Below are 19,077 nucleotides of genomic sequence, written 5' to 3'. Positions count from 1 at the left end.
TCGCACTCCGCATCTGCCAGTACATTCTAATGCACGCTCTGCAAGGGGGGGCTTCAGCAGCACGTTGTGAGATCATTCTTTCGTCGGTTATAGCTTTGGCCAATTTTTAGTCCAAAAGTAGGGGAGTAGGCTTATGCGTGGGACTCCATATCCATGTGTGTCTATACGGTATCCGCTAAGACAGATCATGTAAGGAAAACTTCTTTTTTTATGTAGTATGCAATATTCCAGTCCAGTATAAAAAAAAAAACTTATTCCCCCTTATCTCACGACTGTAATTTGATCTCTCAGCCATGTCAGCTCGGGAATCTTTTCTGCCACTGCAGAGCAGCTAATTGGTAAATACAGGATGTTAACAATATAGTATTTGCTTCCGTGAAAGTGGGAAGTAGACACACTACAGATTTATTGCGGCATTTGAATCAGCTGTAACAAATAATTTTTTTCTTTAAAGGTTATTATACTGTTGCGTCTCTTTTAGAGCAGAGAGGAAGAGTTCAGGTCCACGGTTTATGTGATGTAATATAGGGGTGGCTGGATAGTGCTCTGGGTAAGGGCTCTGCCTCTGACACAGGCAACCAGGGTTCTAATTTTGGCTCGTCCTGTTCAGTTAGTCAGCACCTATTCAGTAGGAGACCTTGGGCAAGACTCCCTAACACTGCTACTGACCGTGCCCTTAGGGCTGGTTCACACTGCAAGAGCTTTTTGCTAATTTAAAAGCTTTAAAAAATAGCTCTTGTTAATGTTATGTGTGTGTGTTCTCACTTAGGTGATGTGATTTTATCTTATTTATTTATTTTTAAAATCACACATAGCGTTGCATTAGCAAGAGCTTTTCAAATCACTTGCGCTTAAAAAGGGCTGGTAGAGTCAACCAGCCTTAAGTGGCTGCAGCTTTGGTGCTTTGAGTCCGCCAGGAGAACGTCTCAATATAATTTTTTTTGGTTTAGTGTAAGAAGGATGAATGCTTTATTGCTGATCTATATTCTTCTCTCTTCTTATTGACCGTAATCTAACATTTTAACTATGCTTTAATTTCGCTTGCAGCCAGATTCTTTCTATTGCTGACATGTATGGGATGGAAGGGCTGAGAGAAGTTGCTATCCATGTTTTGAAAAGAGACTACTGCAAATTCTTTATGAAGGTACAACTTGTGCTTTGAATTAAGGCAAACTATTAATTATTTGAAAGTGACATTAGCCCTCCCCTCCCTTTTTGCTGTGCGTCTTTACAGCTTTCCTTAAGGGTACCATCATCATCATCATGTGAACAACTACAGGATATACATTACTCTTCAGAGTGGGTCCTTCACCTCTACAAGACCACTTATGCCCCAGCTCAGCAGCCACCAATTAGACGCCACCGAGCTGGGAGCGGGCTGTAGCAATGCAGATAGGTGTAGACAGAGCCTCGGCGGCCATTTTAGAAAAAAATCGCTAAGGTTCATTCTCCGAGAGGGTGAAGCGATCACCTTCCTGGAGGAAGGAGTATTTAACCCCCATGACACACCCCCTACGCCAAGTCGGGACATTTTTAGCTAAGGTACTTTAGAGGCTAACTAAGTCTAGCTAAAAGTAGCCATGCAACATACAACTTTTTGAAAAAAATTTTGTTTGTCGGTTTTTAAATTTGAGAATTGGCTATTGATTTTTCTGATTGATTGTAACTTTTGAAACATCTGATCAATGTCTTGCACACGTTACATTTCTCCCCGATTTATGGGGAAAAAAATGTAAAACTCTGAAAAAAATTGCTTTGGTCCATAAATTAATTGACAATCTATCCTACACCAATCAATCTTCTTAAAAGATTGATCAGAATTTTTCACTATTCCCTACTGGAATTTTGATCACATTTTTTGCTTGAAAAAGAAATAACTTTACATTTTTCTGTACAACTGATAATTTTTATCAGAAAACAGGAAAATCGAATCTTTTTATTGTATTGTGTGTGGCTACCTTAACACTCTCACTAGAGATTTATCGTCCTGCCATCGCCCAGATGTGCTTTGCACAGGTTAAAGCACCTTCCACAGACATTCCTAATGTCTCTCACCACTATAGAAAGGGGTCGATTTGTGACTAAAGGGCTGATGCACGAAGCTGCGCTACTGTAGCAGCGCAGGTTACGAAATCAACACAGGTAGGAGTGCACGCTACAAACACTACTGCGGATAGCGTGTGCTCCTATGTTACCTGCGCTGCTTTCAAGTACCTGGTGCTCCTTTGATCTGCCGAGAGATGTGAAGAACCCGTGATCCATTACTATGCGCTGATTAAGTACCGCAGTTGCGTTCTTTCACATCTCGCAGCAGATCAAAGGAGTGCCGGTACTTGAAAGTAGCGTGGGTAACATAGGAGCGCATGCTACGTGCACTGCCGTGCGTAGCGTGCGCATGTTGATTTCTTAACTCGCGCTGCTGATTTTAACTCTTTCTGCTATAGCAGCGCAGCTTAGTACATCAACCTCCAATTGTGCGAATGAATTTACTTGTCCCTGATTAACCCATTATTTTTTCATATTTATCTTGTGACTGGAAAGGGGTGCTTAGCCAGAGGTGATTCTATAAAATGTTTTATTAGGAGGAAAGAGAGTCATGGGCAAAGTACAACCTGCTGCTGTATCAGGCCTGTTTTAGTATTCTTTAATCTGGCCCGCCGATACAAGGGCAGGATTTACAGCTGCTGTGCATTCTTTCCTCTTTTCTCCCTCCTGCCACCTCTTCACTCCCTCTTTTATGCAAAGTCACAAGCAGACTGTAAATGCGGTACCTCAACTGCACTTGGTGCCGATCTGCCTGCAGCTGTGTGTCCAGTGCCCCATCTCCATGACTACAGCCAGTACGTGCCAGCTGGTCACATGAAAAGTGACCAAGCTGTGGCCATAGTGAGAGCGCTGGTTGCACTGCTGAAGGGAGAGCGGTTCTGGAAGCTGAGAGCAGGCAAGGAACAACTGCATAGAGATGGGAGAGTCATATTCTACCTATACCGGGGAGGGGGCTGCCTAATACTGGGGGCACACCTGGCAACCTTAACTGGGGAGGGGGCTGCCTAATACCATGCTGCCAACTGTCCCTCTTTTGTGGGGACAGTCCCTCTTTGGGAGCCCTGTCTCTCTTTCCTCCTCATTTGTCCCTCTTTCAGGACTTTGTCCCTCTTTCTATGTAAATATACAGTATGTATTTCTGTACTTAAAAAAAACTTTATTCCCATGCTTTAAATTGATATATTACTAATTTTAAAATGTTAATACGAAGGAAAATTAACCAGGATAGAGAGGACCAGTGTGGTTTGAATTATAAAACATATTTTTCTTATGAACTCTTTATGGTATGCGTGACTAGGGTTGTGATGGGGGCGTGATCAGGGGTGTGGCTTAAGTGTCCCTCTTTCTCATCTCAAAAAGTTGGGAAGTATGCTAATACTGGGGGCACACCTGGCTACCTACACTGAGGATGGGGCTGCCTAGTACTGGAGGCACATCTGGCTACCTACAGTGGTGAAGGGGCTGCCCAATACTGGGGAAACACCTTGCTACCTACACTGGGGAGAGGGCTGCCTAATACTGGGGGCAAACCTGGCTACCTACACTTGGGAGGGGGCTGCCTAATACTGGGGGCACACGTGGCTACCTACATTGTGGAGGGGGCTGCCTAGTACTGGAAGCACAACTGGCTACCTAAACTTGGGAGGGAGCTGCCTAATACTGGGGGCACACCTGGCTACTTATACTGGGGGCACACCTGACTACTTTATACTGGGGAAGGGGCTGCCTAATACTGGGGGCACACCTGGTTACCTAAACTGAGGTGGGTGCTGCCTAATACTGGAGGCATATCTTGCTATCTATACCAGGGAGCAAACCTGGCTCATTGGCTACCTGACCTCAGGCCCAAACTAAGGCCACATACACACATCAGACCATAGTCTTTTGAAAATGAAAGATCACAGACCAATTTTACCCCCTTCCATGTAGTATGAGAGCCATACCTACACAGTCTATTCTATGGAGCTGAACTCCCCCTCAGACAGAAATCTTTGCAAGAAGCTGCACACAAAGATGCTGTAGACATTCAAAAGATCAGTATCTGCAAAAGATCTGTTCCTGCAAAAGATCCGTTCCTTCAAAATGCATTCATAGTCTATGATATCTGCAGATCCCCATACACACCTTGTTTAACAGACATTCATCTGCAGATCAGATCCACCAGGATGGATTTTCAGATCTGCAGATGATTGTCTGATCTGCAGATGAATGTCAATTAAACAAGGTGTGTATGATGATCTGCAGATATCATAGACTATGAATGCAATTTGCAGGAACAGATCTTTTGCAGATACTGATCTTTTGTGTCTGTACAGCATCTGTGTGTGCAGCATCTTGCAAAGATTTTGTTCTGATGGGGAGTTCAGCTCCATAGACTAGACTGTGTAGGTATGGCTCTCATACTACATGGAAGGGGGTAAAATTGGTCTGTGAGCTTTCATTTTCCAAAGACTATGGTCTGATGTGTGTATGAGCCTTAAGACTAGGGGCACATTTGGCTTCCAGTAAAAGGGAGGGGCACTTTGGCTACCTATACTGCTCCAACCCCTTTGTCAAATTTAATTTAAGACCCTTTTGGGGCCTACAAGTTAGTTTGTCCTCCCCGATCTATGTTGTTGTTTTGTTGTATCGCCTCAGAAGACATTTTAAGGCCACACTTGCTACATGACAGAATTGTTTATCTATGGCAACAAAAATAGGATATTCTTATATTCCACATGGCAGGTATAAAATGCAATAGTCTATTAGAAATTGATATTGCTTCTGCCCAAAATTGCCTTCTTTTCAAGATTTTACTCAGAATGCTCCCTAAAAAGTCCTTTTTACTCCTCCTTGTTTGAACCTGTTTCATCTTTCAATATTGGTTGAGGTATATATATATTTTCTTTCTTTTTTTTTTTTTTTTTTGCACCGTTTTACAGAGCTATTTTGGGTGATTTAAGTGTGCTTTGTGATGCAACTGTAATGACATTTTGTATGGGGATCGCAATTTCCGCTTTTTTTTTATTTATTTTTTACTTTGTTTCTCCATATTAAAATTGCTGCAAAATCGCTGCAAAATAGTGATTTTCCTATTCCGATCCTATACTTTGTATTGGATTGCAGTCATTCTAAAACTGCTGCAGGACTCGCAGTTGCGATTTGGGGAAATAAGTCACTTTTGTGGACCCACTTGCATTCATTTTCACTGGCCTAGCACTTTTGGAATCGCTGGTGACTCTAAACCGCAGCTGAACACTCTCCTGTGAGTCTGGCCCTTACATCCTGCATAGTGTGATTGAGGCCTTAGTGGCTGTGTGCTTGTTCCAAACTTGTGAGGTGGTAAACAGTAAAGTAAAGACAGCCCTGAAGCTGGTAGACTCCCATTGTTTCTGCTGTAATAGTGTGTAAAGATGGAGCTGGCATCTGCATGGTCTGATCTTTGCCCGTCTAGTAAACATCACCGTAGGAGTGTCAGCCTTTTCAAACTATAGATGGCCTTTTGTTTCTTCCTGACAATAATTCTGTTTCTGAAATAAAACTTGTGGGATGAGATTCTTCACACAAACCCTTGGTGAACCAGTCCGGGGAACAAAACACTTACTGCAGATAATCTAAAGTATTGATTTTTGCTGTTTTCTATTTCATGAACATCTACAGAAGAAATAATAGAGGATATGATTGATGTATTTGTAGTGTCTGTATCAAGGAATCGTCCATTTTCTTCTCTTGCAGCCTGTAGTGGGGATGCAGCAGTCTGTGTTGGAATGCCTCTCTATTGCTTATACTGTGGGGGATGAGCCATTATACACCTCATGTATGAGGTAAGTACACATACCATTTACATATGTTTAGCATTACGTTTATGGCTGTGTTTGCATCTTGCTTTTGCGGTTTTGTATGCTCCTAGCAATGAATACAGAGTCTAGTTCTAATGATAGAAGAAAGCGTGTAAAGCTATTGTGAAAATCAGCCACCATGTGTGGTTTTTTTTTTTTTTTTTTTTTTTTTTTTTTACTTGGATTATTTGTATGGATAAAAGGCAAGTTGTAGTTGTTCTGTAACTGCACATGAGTATTCTTTGCAAACTAATGCATTAATTTAAGGCCCGTTTCCACTACAAGCAAATACCGCTTGTATTCTTTTTTAATTTTGCATTGTTTTTCTTATACTCTGGTATTGTTCATTTTGGATTCCGCCCCAGCCAGATTTATGTTGGTGTTACCCCTGTTGTGGTGTGGACAGTTTAGAAGTGTCAGTGCCTTTTTGTAGTTCAGCTTAGTTCAGGCCACATTCACACCTGGAGCTTTCTGGCAACGTTTTGCACTGTGCTTACTGCCGGCGATCAGCAAAGCGCTGTAACACATGTAATCCTCTGTGATTACTCACACAATTGCAATTTCCTCCAATTGCATACATGATGCATGCAGCATTTTCCAGGCAACTACAATTAAATTCCCATTCACTGAAATGAATGAGATGAATGAGAATTGCAAAACACAGTTGTGGCAAAATCGCAGAACTTCGCAATGCAAAATTGTGAACACAATTGCCAGGCTATTCTGATCGTCTTTTTTGCAATTCCCTTTCTGGACTGGGCTCTTAGGACTTACCGGTAGGTCGCCAACAACCAGCAGCAAAAATCAGCTGACCTGCTTTGATATCTTGATGTTCCAATAAAGCAAAGTGGTTTTAGGCATTTTGTGGATCTCTCCTTCTTCCCTCCCTTTTTTTTTTTTTTTTTTTTTTTTTTTTTTATTAATTTTGGTATATTGTGGAAAACTTCTGCTTTCTGCAGAGGTAGGGTTTTGGTTTTTTTTTTGGTTTTTACAGCTTTTACTGACTAGTATTTTACTTTTTTTTTTTTTTTTTTTGGCAAGTTGGTTTAGTTATTTTGTGGATCTGTCTCCTAAAAACCACAAGTTCTTTTTTTTAAAAAAAAAAATACATTTTCGGTCCGTTCGTATCGGTTGGAATTTTTTTTCCTTTTACATGGCATTGATAAAGACCATGTTTGAAAAGTGACATTACCAGCCATGTGGTGATTTCTGCAGCCCTTGTCTGGAGCATGAAGCTCTATAGTGATGGCTGGGAGTCACTTGGTAAATTCCTGATGTGCCATCTAGGGTGTTGGGCACTTTTTCTTTCATTTATGCACAATCCAATATCTTTTTCCTAATTGAGGAACAGGTCTGCCTGTAGAGCATTAATAAATCAGACCCGTGGATTATTTGCTTGATTTTATTTATTTATTTTTAAACCTTCTCTGCTTTTTTTAGGTGGATGGAGAAGTATTTTGTGAAAAGTTGGTCTGAAAGAAGTTTTGCCAGCTTGCCCACAGATCTACAGAGGCGCTGTCTTTCTGCCTTGCTTCAGTCACTTGTAAGTATAAATGAGTTCATTATTTCTTGCAGGGCTGTGGAGTCGGTCCAAAAATCCACCGACTCCGACTCCTCAGTTTAGGATTCCACCGACTCCACGACTCCGACTCCTCTAATTTGCATATTACAATTTTGTTGATTAAAAGTATGTAACATGAAATTCGTCTCTTAACTGCCAACGCTTAGGAATTTTACAAAACAACTGAAGTGAGAAGGATATGTAGACTACTATATTTATTCCCTTTAGACTAAAACTAGTCCTTGGTAAGAGTACTTGTAAAAAGGTACAAACCGGAACAAAGAGCATCTATCAGGCCCTAGGCAATGTAAGTGTGGGTACATGTAAGAATGATGTGCAGGTACTCTGCAGGGGAAGGAGGAAATTGTAAACAGACAACACCTCTGTGTTCAATGTGCGCAGCATTCTCAGTGGATTCCCTGCAGCTCTGTGGGGAGTGCATATGTAGAGTATAGTACTACTGTGTAACAAAGTAAACCTGAGACAGATGAAATTAAAGTTTTATACATACCTGGGGCCTCCTCCAGCCGCCTTCAGGATAATCAGTCCCTCGTCCTCCTCCACCACCTGGATCTTCTGCTATGAGTCCAGGTACTTGAGCCAGTCAGGCGTAGTGCGCATGCACACACTCTGCCGCCAGGAGCATACTACACCTGTGCAGCAGTATTGCGCAGGTGCAGAATGTTCCTGGCTGTGGGAGCGGCATGCGGCCGGACAGCGCTGACTGGCTGAATTACCAGGACTCATAGCAGAAGATCCGGGTGGTGGAGGACAGTGAGGGACTGATTAGCCTGAAGGGGGCTGGAGGAAGCCCCAGGTATGTATAAAACTTTACTTTTCATCCGTCTCAGTTACCCTTTAATTTGTAGTCACCAAACCAAAATTTTAATAACATATCAAATTATTTGATTTCATCAGCAAAGGGAGTGCATACATTTGCATAAATCAGCATCAATGCAGAATTATTTCCATCTCGTTGACCATCTCTACTAGTGACACAGCTACACATCAGGCTTTATTCTTACAGCATAGATGTTATTTAGTATATATAAGACGTTCCTGTGTACACATCATATATACAGTCACAATCAGATATGTATATCTGTCCTTAAAAATACGGGGACTGCTTTTTTTGAAGCAGTGCAAGTAACTAATTTTGATTGGTTTATTTCATTTTTGTGGACTAAGCACAGCTATTACTGTATATATACTGTATATATATATATATATATATATATACATTATTTTTAATGACTATTATCTGAGAAATAGAACATTTTATCATATTTTCTATTTTAATTACAGTTACAAATTCATTAGGAGTCGGAGTCGGTGCATTTTTTCCCGACTCCAGGCACCCAAAATTGCCTGACTTCACGACTCCGACTCCATGACTCCGACTCCGACTCCACAGCCCTGATTTCTTGGTTCCCCCAGTATCTGGTAACGCATGTACCAGCCAGGCATTATTGTTATTGCACTGGTGAACAGAGGTTTTTATCCACCTCCTTAAAGAGAATCTGTACTCTAATATTCTTACAATAAAAAGCATACCATTTTATTCCTTATTCTCTCCTGTGCCCCTCTGTGCTGTTTCTGCCACTTTCTGCTGCAATCCTGGTTTGTAATGAACAGTTTTAGGCAGTGTTTACAAACAAAAGACTGGCTTCTAACCACAGTATCATAGGCTGAGAACTAGCTTACTGTGTGACTCATGCAGAGCTTGGAGGGTGTGTGTAAAGCTTCTGCCAATGACAAGCAGTGCTGCACATTCCACACATTCCAGCCTCCGCCCGATAGACATGACAGAGGAAAGGAGATAAGATTTATTACAGAGACAGTGCAAGTAGGAAAGGCTGCAGTAAGACAGACCACATTAGAACAGGTATAGGAACTTATAGAATAGAAGAAATAAGGCTTAAAATTTTGTTACAGAGTCTCTTTAAAGGAAACCAGAAATGAAAAAAACAAGCCCTATGGGGTACTTGCCTCAGTAGGGGAGAAGCCTCTAGATCCTAATGAGGCTTTCCCCATCCTCTGTAGCCTTGGGCATCCAGTGCTGGAATGCCCTCAAATGTCACAGTAAATATTTACCTACTGCGATCCAGCGCAGTAGCCGAGCCCGATCTGGTCCGCTGTACTGCGCAGGCAACTCACGCCTGCGCAGTAGAGTGGACTCGATCAGGCTCTGCTATTTCCACCGGAGCCCATCGAAAAGCCTCTACTGCACCAGCGCTGGAGCGAGGGAAGATAAATATTGGCGCGCACTGCTGCGTCTGTGTAGTGCTTATCAGTGCTTGTTGGGGGAATTTTCAGAGAGCAAGCACTTGTTCTTCAAGGCTACAGAGGACAGGGGAAGCCTCATTAGGATCATAAGGCTTCCCCCTCCCGAGGTAAGTACCCCAAAGGGGCTGGTTTTGTTTTTTTGTTACAGGTGTACTTTAAGATGAGGGATTATAACATTAAATTGAACACCGTCTCACTCCATCCTATCTTTCTAAACTTTCCCCCTCTGCCTCCACTATGCCCAAAGTGCTCCGCCCCTAACCCTTCCTTCTTACAACCCTTCCTGTTGCTGACTTTAGAAACAAATAGTCAAGTTCTTGGAGGATGCCATGGGCTGTTTTAAATATTACTTAAGAAGTCATTCCCCAATCTGATACAACTTTTATTAAAAATACCCTTTTTCGCTGCTAAACAATGCATAGCCGTTACGTGGTTGTCCCCAATTTGTCCTATCTTGGAGGACTGGAAGTCAAAGGTGAGAAGAAATTATTTATTTATAAAGCGCCAACATATTCCGTGGCGCTGTACAATGTAAGAAAACAAACAAGGGATACATAATGATACAGACAATGATATACGGTGGGTTGCAAAAGTATTTGGCCCAATTGAAGTTTTCGACATTTTGTCATATTACTGCCACAAACATGAATCAATTTTATTGGAATTCCGCATGAAAGACCAACACAAAGTGGTGTACACATGAGAAGTGGAACAAAAATCATACATGATTCCAAACATTTTTTGCAAATAAATAACTGCAAAGTGGTGTGTGCATAATTATTCAGCTCCCTTTGATCTAAGTGCAGTCAGTTGCCTATAGACATTACCTGATGAGTGCTAATGACTAAATAGAGTGCGCCTGTGTGTAATCTAATGTCAGTACAAATACAGCTGCTCTGTGAGGGCCTCAGAGGTTGTCTAAGAGAATATTGGGAGCAACGACACAGTGAAGTCCAAAGAACACACAAGACAGGTCAGGGATCAAGTTTTTGAGAAATTTAAAGCAGGCTTAGGCTACAAAAAGATTTCAAAAGCCTTGAACATCCCAAGGAGTACTGTTCAAGCGATCATTCAGAAATGGACCAGGCCATTCACCTAAACTCACAGGCCGAACAAGGAGAGCGCTGATCAGAAATGCAGTCAAGAGGCCCATGGTGACTCTGGACGAGCTGCAGAGACCTACAGCTCAGGTGGGAGACTGTCCATAGGACAACTATTAGTCATGCACTGTACAAAGTTGGCCTTTATGGAAGAGTGGCAAGAAGAAAGGCATTGTTAACAGAAAGCATAAGAAGTCCCGTTTGCAGTTTGCCACAAGCCATGTGGGGGACACAGCAACCATGTGGAAGAAGGTGCTCTGGTCAGTTGAGACAAAAATCGAACTTTTTGGCCAAAATGCAAAACGCTATGTGTGGCAGAAAACTAACACTGCACATCACTCTGAACACACCATCCCCACTGTCAAATATGGTGGTGGCAGCATCATGCTCGGGGGGTGCATCTCTTCAGCAGGGACAGGGAAGCTGGTCAGAGTTGATGGGAAGATGGATGGAGCCAAATACAGGGCAAACTTGGAAGAAAACCTCTTGGAGACTTCAAAAGACTTGGGCGGAGGTTCACCTTCCAGCAGGACAATGACCCTAAACATAAAGCCAGGGCAACAGTGGAATGGTTTAAAACAAAACCTATCCATGTGTTAGAATGGCCCAGTCAAAGTCCAGACCTAAATCCAATCGAGAATCTGTGGCAAGATCTGAAAACTGCTGTTCACAAACGCTGTCCATCTAATCTGACTGAGCTGGATCTGTTTTGCAAAGAAGAATGGGCAAGGATTTCAGTCTCTAGATGTGCAAAGCTGGTAGAGACATACCCTAAAAGACTGGCAGCTGTAATTGCAGCAAAAGGTGGTTCTACAAAGTATTGACTCAGGGGGCCGAATAATTACGCACACCCCACTTTGCAGTTATTTATTTGTAAAAAATGTTTGGAATGATGTATGATTTTCGATCCACTTCTCACATGTACACCACTTTGTATTGGTCTTTCACGTGGAATTCCAATAAAATTGATTCATGTTTGTTGCAGTAATGTGACAATGTGGAAAACTTCAAGGGGGCCAAATACTTTTGCAACCCACTGTACATCAAATATAAACACTGATACAAAATACAGAACTGCTGATTACAATAGCAAATTTAACATGATGACTAAAATGTATAAATCTCTAACAGAGTGCAAGCAATTAAATTAATAACATTCCATGACACAAAAGGGTGAGAGCCCTGCCCTTGCGAGCTTACAATCTAAAGGAATGGCGTGGAAACAAGAGGGGGGAAGTATACAGTATATGTACAGGGAGTGCGTAATTAAAACACAGCTGCTACCTTAGTAAATTTCATGAGATTTGGGACAGTTATCTAACAAACCCCCATTTGTGTTGAAGCCCTTTATATTTTAACCACTTAAGGACCGGGCTGTTTTTTTGCTGATCTGTGCTGCGTGGGCTCTCCAGCCCACAGCACAGATCAGCAGTGAGGCAGGGTGACAAGACTCCCCAACCCCCCCTTTTTTTTTTTTCTCCCACTAGGGCGATGACCTGCTGGGGGGGGGGGGGTCTGATCGCCGCCGCTCCGTGTGGCCAAGCGGGGGGGCTCCTCAAAGCCCCCCTCCGCAGTGCTATTCCTCCCTCCCACTCCTTCCCTCCCTCCCCTTCGCTCCATGGGCGACACAGGACGGCGATCCGTCCTGCGCCGCCTCTGAGATGCCGGCGATCCTCGGTCAATCAGAGGCCGGGGATCGCCGATCTCCTTTACGGCGCTGCTGCGCAGCCGCGCCGTATGATGTAAACAGCGGGGATTTCTTACCCGCGTGTTTACAATTAGCCTGCGAGCCGCGATCGGAGGCTCGCAGGCTGTTCACGGAGACACCCTCCGTGAACTGACATGGTTTCCATGTAAAACCACAAACGACCAGCCGCCGCCTATCGGCGTTAGGTGGTCGTTATGTGGTTTAAGATATCTGTGCTTGTATTTTTTACAGTCTTTTGATGTTAGAATTCTGTGTCCTATTACTCACCTACACCTTGCGTTTTGCGTCATATTATGCATCATATCTTACCATATGCGTATAACATTACTGTACATTCTTGCAACGGATGTGATATGATGTAATTTTGTCCTCTTTGGGACACTGTAATGTGCTGTAACATTGCGATTTTTTTTCAATAAACACTTTTGATTAATCCAAAAAAAAAAAATTGGGCACGGGTGGCCTTCCGCATAAATCTTGCTGAAACGATATGAAAGATATGCCCTGCATTTATAAACACCAGCTAATCCTTTATGTGCCTTTTTTTTTATGTGGAGATCTAAGGCAATGCCGCGTGTTTGAAATATCTATCAAAAAGGGAATGCTGCATTGCTAATTGTAAGCTACGCTTCTGTCCCAGCTGTGTTGTTTATTTGATTAACTCATTTTTAATCTATTTAAACCAAATATAAAATGGGTTGCTAATTCAGTGATTCATTTTGTGACTTCACATGACTTTATGTAGGTCAGTGCCTCTAGGATCACAATTCATTCCCTTCACCCCACTTGTTTAAACCAATGTCATCAGATGACTGACATGTCTTCTAATGTGCTACAGTAAATCTTGCCTTATTTCTATAGGGTTCTAATGCTTTTTGACTCTACAGTAGATACATTTAGTTATTACTCTGTAGTGTTGATTGAGCCTTGTTGTTTTTTTTCTTTTTCTAAATTGTAATGGAGACCTATGGTAATATTAATGTAGAATGAAAAGTTCAAATGTCCATTCTTATGGCTAAAATGTGCTACCAATACTGAGCAGCACTTAACAATGACTGAAAATCACAGGCACAGCCCAGTGGGGCAGTTATTCACAATTGGTGAGAATCACAGGCACAGCCCAGTAGGGCAGCAATTCACAATTGGTGAGAATCACAGGCACAGCCCAGTGGGGCAGCCTTTCACAATTGGCGAGAATCACAGGCACAGCCCAGTAGGGCAGCAATTCACAATTGGTGAGAATCACAGGCACAGCCCAGTGGGGCAGCCTTTCACAATTGGCGAGAATCACAGGCACAGCCCAGTGGGGCAGTTATTCACAATTGGCGAGAATCATAGGCACAGCCCAGTGGGGCAGCAATTCACAATTGGTGAGAATCACAGGCACAGCCCAGTGGGGCAGTTATTCATAATTGGTGAGAATCACAGGCACAGCCCAGTGGGGCAGCTATTCACAATTGGTGAGAATCACAGGCACAGCCCAGTGGGACAGTTATTCACAATTAGCGAGAATCACAGGCACAGCCCAGTGGGGCACTTATTCACAATTGGTGAGAATCACAGGCACAGCCCAGTGGGGCACTTATTCACAATTGGTGAGAATCACAGGCACAACCCAGTGGGGCAGCAATTCACAATTGGTGAGAATCACAGGCACAGCCCAGTGGGGCAGCAATTCACAATTGGTGAGAATCACAAGCACAGCCCAGTGGAGCAGCAATTCACAATTGGTGAGAATCACAGGCACAGCCCAGTAGGGCAGCAATTCACAATTGGTGAGAATCGCAGGCACAGCCCAGTAGGGCAGCAATTCAAAATTTGTGAGAATCGCAGGCACAGCCCAGTGGGGCAGCAATTCACAATTGGTGAGAATCACAGGCACAGCCCAGTGGGGCAGCAATTCACAATTGGGGGTTTAGAAAAGGTAAATTATCCAAAAACAGGCTGTCTGCATATGGGGTTGATGTGGCTTTGTAAAATGTAAAGCTATAGGCTTGCTATACACCTGCGGTTCTGGATGCTAGCCTGGCTACAGGGTCATAAAGAGATAATTTGCATATTCAGTAGTGGTGAATTGTGGGTAACCACAAATGTTAACTTAAAGCTGAATTATTGCAAGTTTCCTTCTGTTTTAAGAAGGTAAATCACACCAAAAGGTAAAATATAGGTCTTTGTGTTTTGAAGCAAGGGCTCTAATGCTGGGCATAGACGGTACGTTTTTTTCTTATCAAGCGAGCCGCTGATGGCTCGATTGATAATTATGCGCGTGTCCGATCACCGCGTGGTTTGATTCCCGGCTCGATCCCCGCGGGCGGACAATGGGCAAAAACGAAGCGCTGATAAGGAAGTGCCCGCGGGGCCAAGCGGGAATCGGTCCGCACAGTGACGCGCCGCCATCGAGCCGCTGGCTCTATTCCAGCGCATAAACGTACCTTCTATGCCCAGTCTAAGCAGTAAATAAAGTACACATACAAAGACATAAACAATAGAGAACATGAAAAATGTACACAAAAACCCTTTGTACAAAATATAAAAATAACAGTTTTGATTTAGGGCCCGTTTCCACTAGAGCGAATCTGCATGCGTTTTCTGCATGCAGATTCGCATAACCAATACAAGTGGATGGGACTGTTTCCACTTGTCAGGATTTCTTGGCGTTTTCTGTGCAGAAAAAATCTGCACGGCAGAGCCATCAGAATTCGTACACCACAAAGCAGTGTGCAAATCACATACAATGTAATGTAAAAAGCACACCAGCATTGACATGGTTAAAAACGCTTGGGCACAAAACGCATGCGAAATTGCATGGAAAAACGCATCCGCATGCAAAATCGCACTGGAATCGCACTGCGCCAATGGAAACGAGACTTAACAAGTAGGTAGTCTGTGGATTAGAGGAAAGAGAAGAGAGAACAAACTGGCTGTGCTGTCTCTGAGCATTTATGTCAGATTTGCTTGTGGCGTGTACAGCAATATGTAAATACACCAATAACCATGTTTATACAACTCATTCTTTAAAATAATCTGTCCCATTTCACGCCTGAACACATTTAGCACTAGCGTGCTGAGTGAATTAACCTGAGCCATAACTAATTAATTTATGTAATGGAAGTCTGTTATATCAGCCAATTAACTTGTCCCAGTTTTGTTCATTCATAAGTATGAAAAGCAGGTGAGGGATATATAGAAAAGTGGAGCACATTTTGGCAGGGATTTCAATGAACCTGCCTGCATTCAAGTGGTAGAACAATGGTGGAATACTGAACAGTTGTAACTGCATGTTTCTTCTCTCATTTGGTCTGAGGTATCTAGGAGGGAATGAGTTGCCAAATACTATTTCTCTCTTACAATGTAGACTTTGAGATTAGTGTGAAAACTAAGAATCTCTGCCTGAGTGTAATAATAATGGCTGCAAAAAGAGTGTTGACACTCTAATGTGCAGATGCTACAGAGTTGTATGAAAATAGGAACGAAGATATCCGCAGCCTCTGTGGAGTAGTAAAGGTTGGTACCATTTATTTAAAGCAAATGGACACAGAAGACCTAATCATCTACAGGATCAACTGGTGTGTATCGGGCCTACAATGTGCACTTCGTCATAGTTGCAAAGAACCTGAGAAAAGGGGGATTCTCTATAGGTAGGAAGAGGTGCTCCACCCATCCAAGCTGTAGGAAAACCATGCTCCGGCTTGGCAGAAAGATCTGGAAAAAGAGCTCAGGGTTAGCAAAGCAAAGGCCCAATAGATGTGGATCAGGTCACTTGAGCACTGCAATCGAGCATCCAAGAGGTCTTTTGGGTGTCGCAAGTAGCTGATAGGCTACTACATAGCTTTTAATGGTTTCAACCAAATGTTCTGGATGCCTAATCCTAAGCTCATCTACAAAGGGGTAGGAAAGCTTAGGTTTAGGGTAGTATACACCAAAATATTAGTATTACAAGTATTACAATTACCAATATTTTACTATTTGCAGCACAACTCTAGTCCCAGCTTATGTGTACTCTAATAGAAGTTTGTAATTCTGAAGGAGCCATTTTGTCACTTACATTTTTAGTGCAGAGATGTTTCACCCCTACACAAAAGTTAGAGCACTAACAAAATCCTGTCCTGCTAACTCACATAGAGACAGTATCACGCAAAAAGGACTGTGTCTATCCAAAATCAAACCGTGAATTTAATTGCCAATTTCAGGAACTGGATACTTTAGTTTTGGATAATGTGATAACAGAGGTTAGAACGATTTTTGAACTTATTTACTGTCATTTCCTGTCCAGACAGAAAGTGGGAAAATTTTCCAACATCAGCAAATTATGGTACATGCTTTTGATATAGAGTGGAGAAAAGTCTGACTTTTGTAAGCTTAATTTGTGTGCTAAAAAACATTACCGTGTTAAGAGAATCAGTTAAATTGGTTACAGCACAGTCTCTTAGGCTACTTGCAGACCAAGACGTTGCATTAGGTGCCACGTTAAGGTCGCATAACGTGCACCTAACGCATCGTATGGTGCTGCAAGAGAGGACGGTAGAGTGAGCCGCGTTAGGCGGCTCTATCCCTATAAGGTCTCCCAGAGTGGCGCTGATTGGCCGGCGGGACCACGTGATGCGGAGCGAGACACTCCGCATCACATGGTCCCGCCGGCCAATCAGCGGCCGCCAGTGCAGTGAATATTAAGTAGCCATGTGCGTGACTACTGTAGCTGGCTCTCCCCGCCTCCTCTCCGCCCCCCACTGCGCATGTGCAAACAGTCTAACGCGGCTATAGCCGCTCTAACGCCGTAGCATGCTGCACTTTCCCCACAACGTGCAGCGTTACATGTAACGCAACGTGGGCTGTGTGAACAGCCCACTTGTGTTACATTGCTGTGCGTTGGGGGAGCGTTACAGGCGCACTAACGTGCGCCTGTAACGTCCCTGTGTGGAAGCAGCCTTAAAGTGTACCAGAGACTGTGTGAAACAGAGATTTTTTTTTTTTTATACATACCGCGCAGAAGACCCCGACTGAGCCAGTTACCAGGGCTAATTGCACTAAGCGGAGGACTGCGGGAGGAAGCCCCGTGTAAGTAGAATACTTTTGTTACACACCATCTTTGGTTTCCTTTAAAGATAAGGAGTGTGATGAAAAATACTTCGCCAACTAAATTCATTTATAAAGTTCACCAAGCTTCAAGCTCCCAAGCCGATTTCAAATGACGCAAAGACCAACAGATATCATTCAGGATCAGACATTTCATTTAAAGGCCTAGTGCACACCAAAAAACCGCTAGCAGATCTGCAAAACGCTAGCGGTTTTTGAAGCTTTTTTTTTCTTATCATGAAGCGTTTTGTGTAGCGTTTTTTGTGTAGCAGATTACAGATATTGTTACAGTAAAGCTGTTACTGAACAGCTACTGTAACAAACGCCTGGAAAACCGCTCTGACATGGCGTTTTATCAAGCGTTTTGCGGTTTTCCTATACTTAACATTGGAGGCAGAAACTCCTCTGAAATCCAAGAAATGCTGCAGCCCGGGAGTATGTGTTTTTTGCAAAACTCCTACCGCTCTGGTGTGCACCAGCCCATTGAAATACATTACCCAAGCGTTTCCACATCCGCAAGCGGTTCTAAAAACGCTACCAAAACCGCTTGGTGTGCACTAGACAAAAAATATGCATGGGGTAGTACTGCAAAAGATCAGAGTCCCATCACCATTCCACCTGTGAACCAAAAACTTTTTTTCTTCACATATAACAGACCATCGGGTAATTGACTGGCACACCCCATTCAGCCCTCACTCACGCCTTTTCCCTCTAAACAAGAGGTATATAGATCAGCTTTTGGGGGTGTAAGATCTTAGCATCAACATGCAGCAGGATCCAAAATGACCTCCAATAAGCAATTGAGTCCTAGCACATTGGCAATGTGGCATCCTTAAAATCTTGACCAAGATATGCTGTTATACTTACAGAGGGTTGTAAACTTTTTTTCGTTTACACACACCCGTTTCCTAGTAAATGGCTCTTTTTCCATGGGGCCCTTCATCTTCCTCCATGCCGCTTTCACCCTTTGACAGGCGACTGAGAATCTTCAGGCCTATTTGCCATGCAGCTTCCTGGTAAATAGGTAGCATGTAATGTGCTAGTGCCTGAAATGAGCAGGGCATATTAGTTATTTTAGAGGGGAGGGAAATGTTAATCAATAAAGAGAAGCCTGGGAAATAAAGGGACACTCACTAGGGGGTAAGTATACAGTTTCCCCTCACCTGTGTGGTTTGAATTTAGTGCCAGGAGTTCTATTGCTACAATTTCCAGTCATGGAACTCCGTTTGTTAGGGCTGGTTCAGACGGACGTCTGCGTGGCTTCGCGTCTGGGGGCATTGCGGCGGCTGCGCGGTCAGGCTTTCAGTAGCCTTCGCGTCTCGTTCTGATGCGGTCGCGTTTTTTGTTCCCCTAGGGGGACATTAGCCGCCGCGGTTGGCCGCCCCCTGGAAGCTACATGTCGCTTCCAGGAGCAGCTCGAACGCTCGCAAAAATCGACCTGAACGCCGCGATCGTGCAAACGCGCGCAAAAGCTCGGTGTAAACA

General features: G+C 43.2%; 1 protein-coding gene across 1 annotated transcript in view; it reads left to right on the top strand.

Annotated features, from left to right (window-relative positions):
* BTBD8 (BTB domain containing 8) overlaps positions 1-19,077 on the top strand; it is a 134,738-nt gene that overhangs the window by 29,224 nt on the left and 86,437 nt on the right. The window contains 3 exon segments of the mRNA XM_068239802.1: positions 1,048-1,144; positions 5,761-5,849; positions 7,305-7,407. Coding sequence (XP_068095903.1) covers positions 1,048-1,144; positions 5,761-5,849; positions 7,305-7,407 — 289 coding nt within the window.

Source organism: Hyperolius riggenbachi, chromosome 6 (genome assembly GCF_040937935.1).
Source record: "Hyperolius riggenbachi isolate aHypRig1 chromosome 6, aHypRig1.pri, whole genome shotgun sequence".
Lineage (NCBI taxonomy): Eukaryota > Metazoa > Chordata > Amphibia > Anura > Hyperoliidae > Hyperolius > Hyperolius riggenbachi.
Note: the sequence above shows the minus strand (reverse complement) of the source record. Positions and strands in the feature narration are given on the sequence as shown.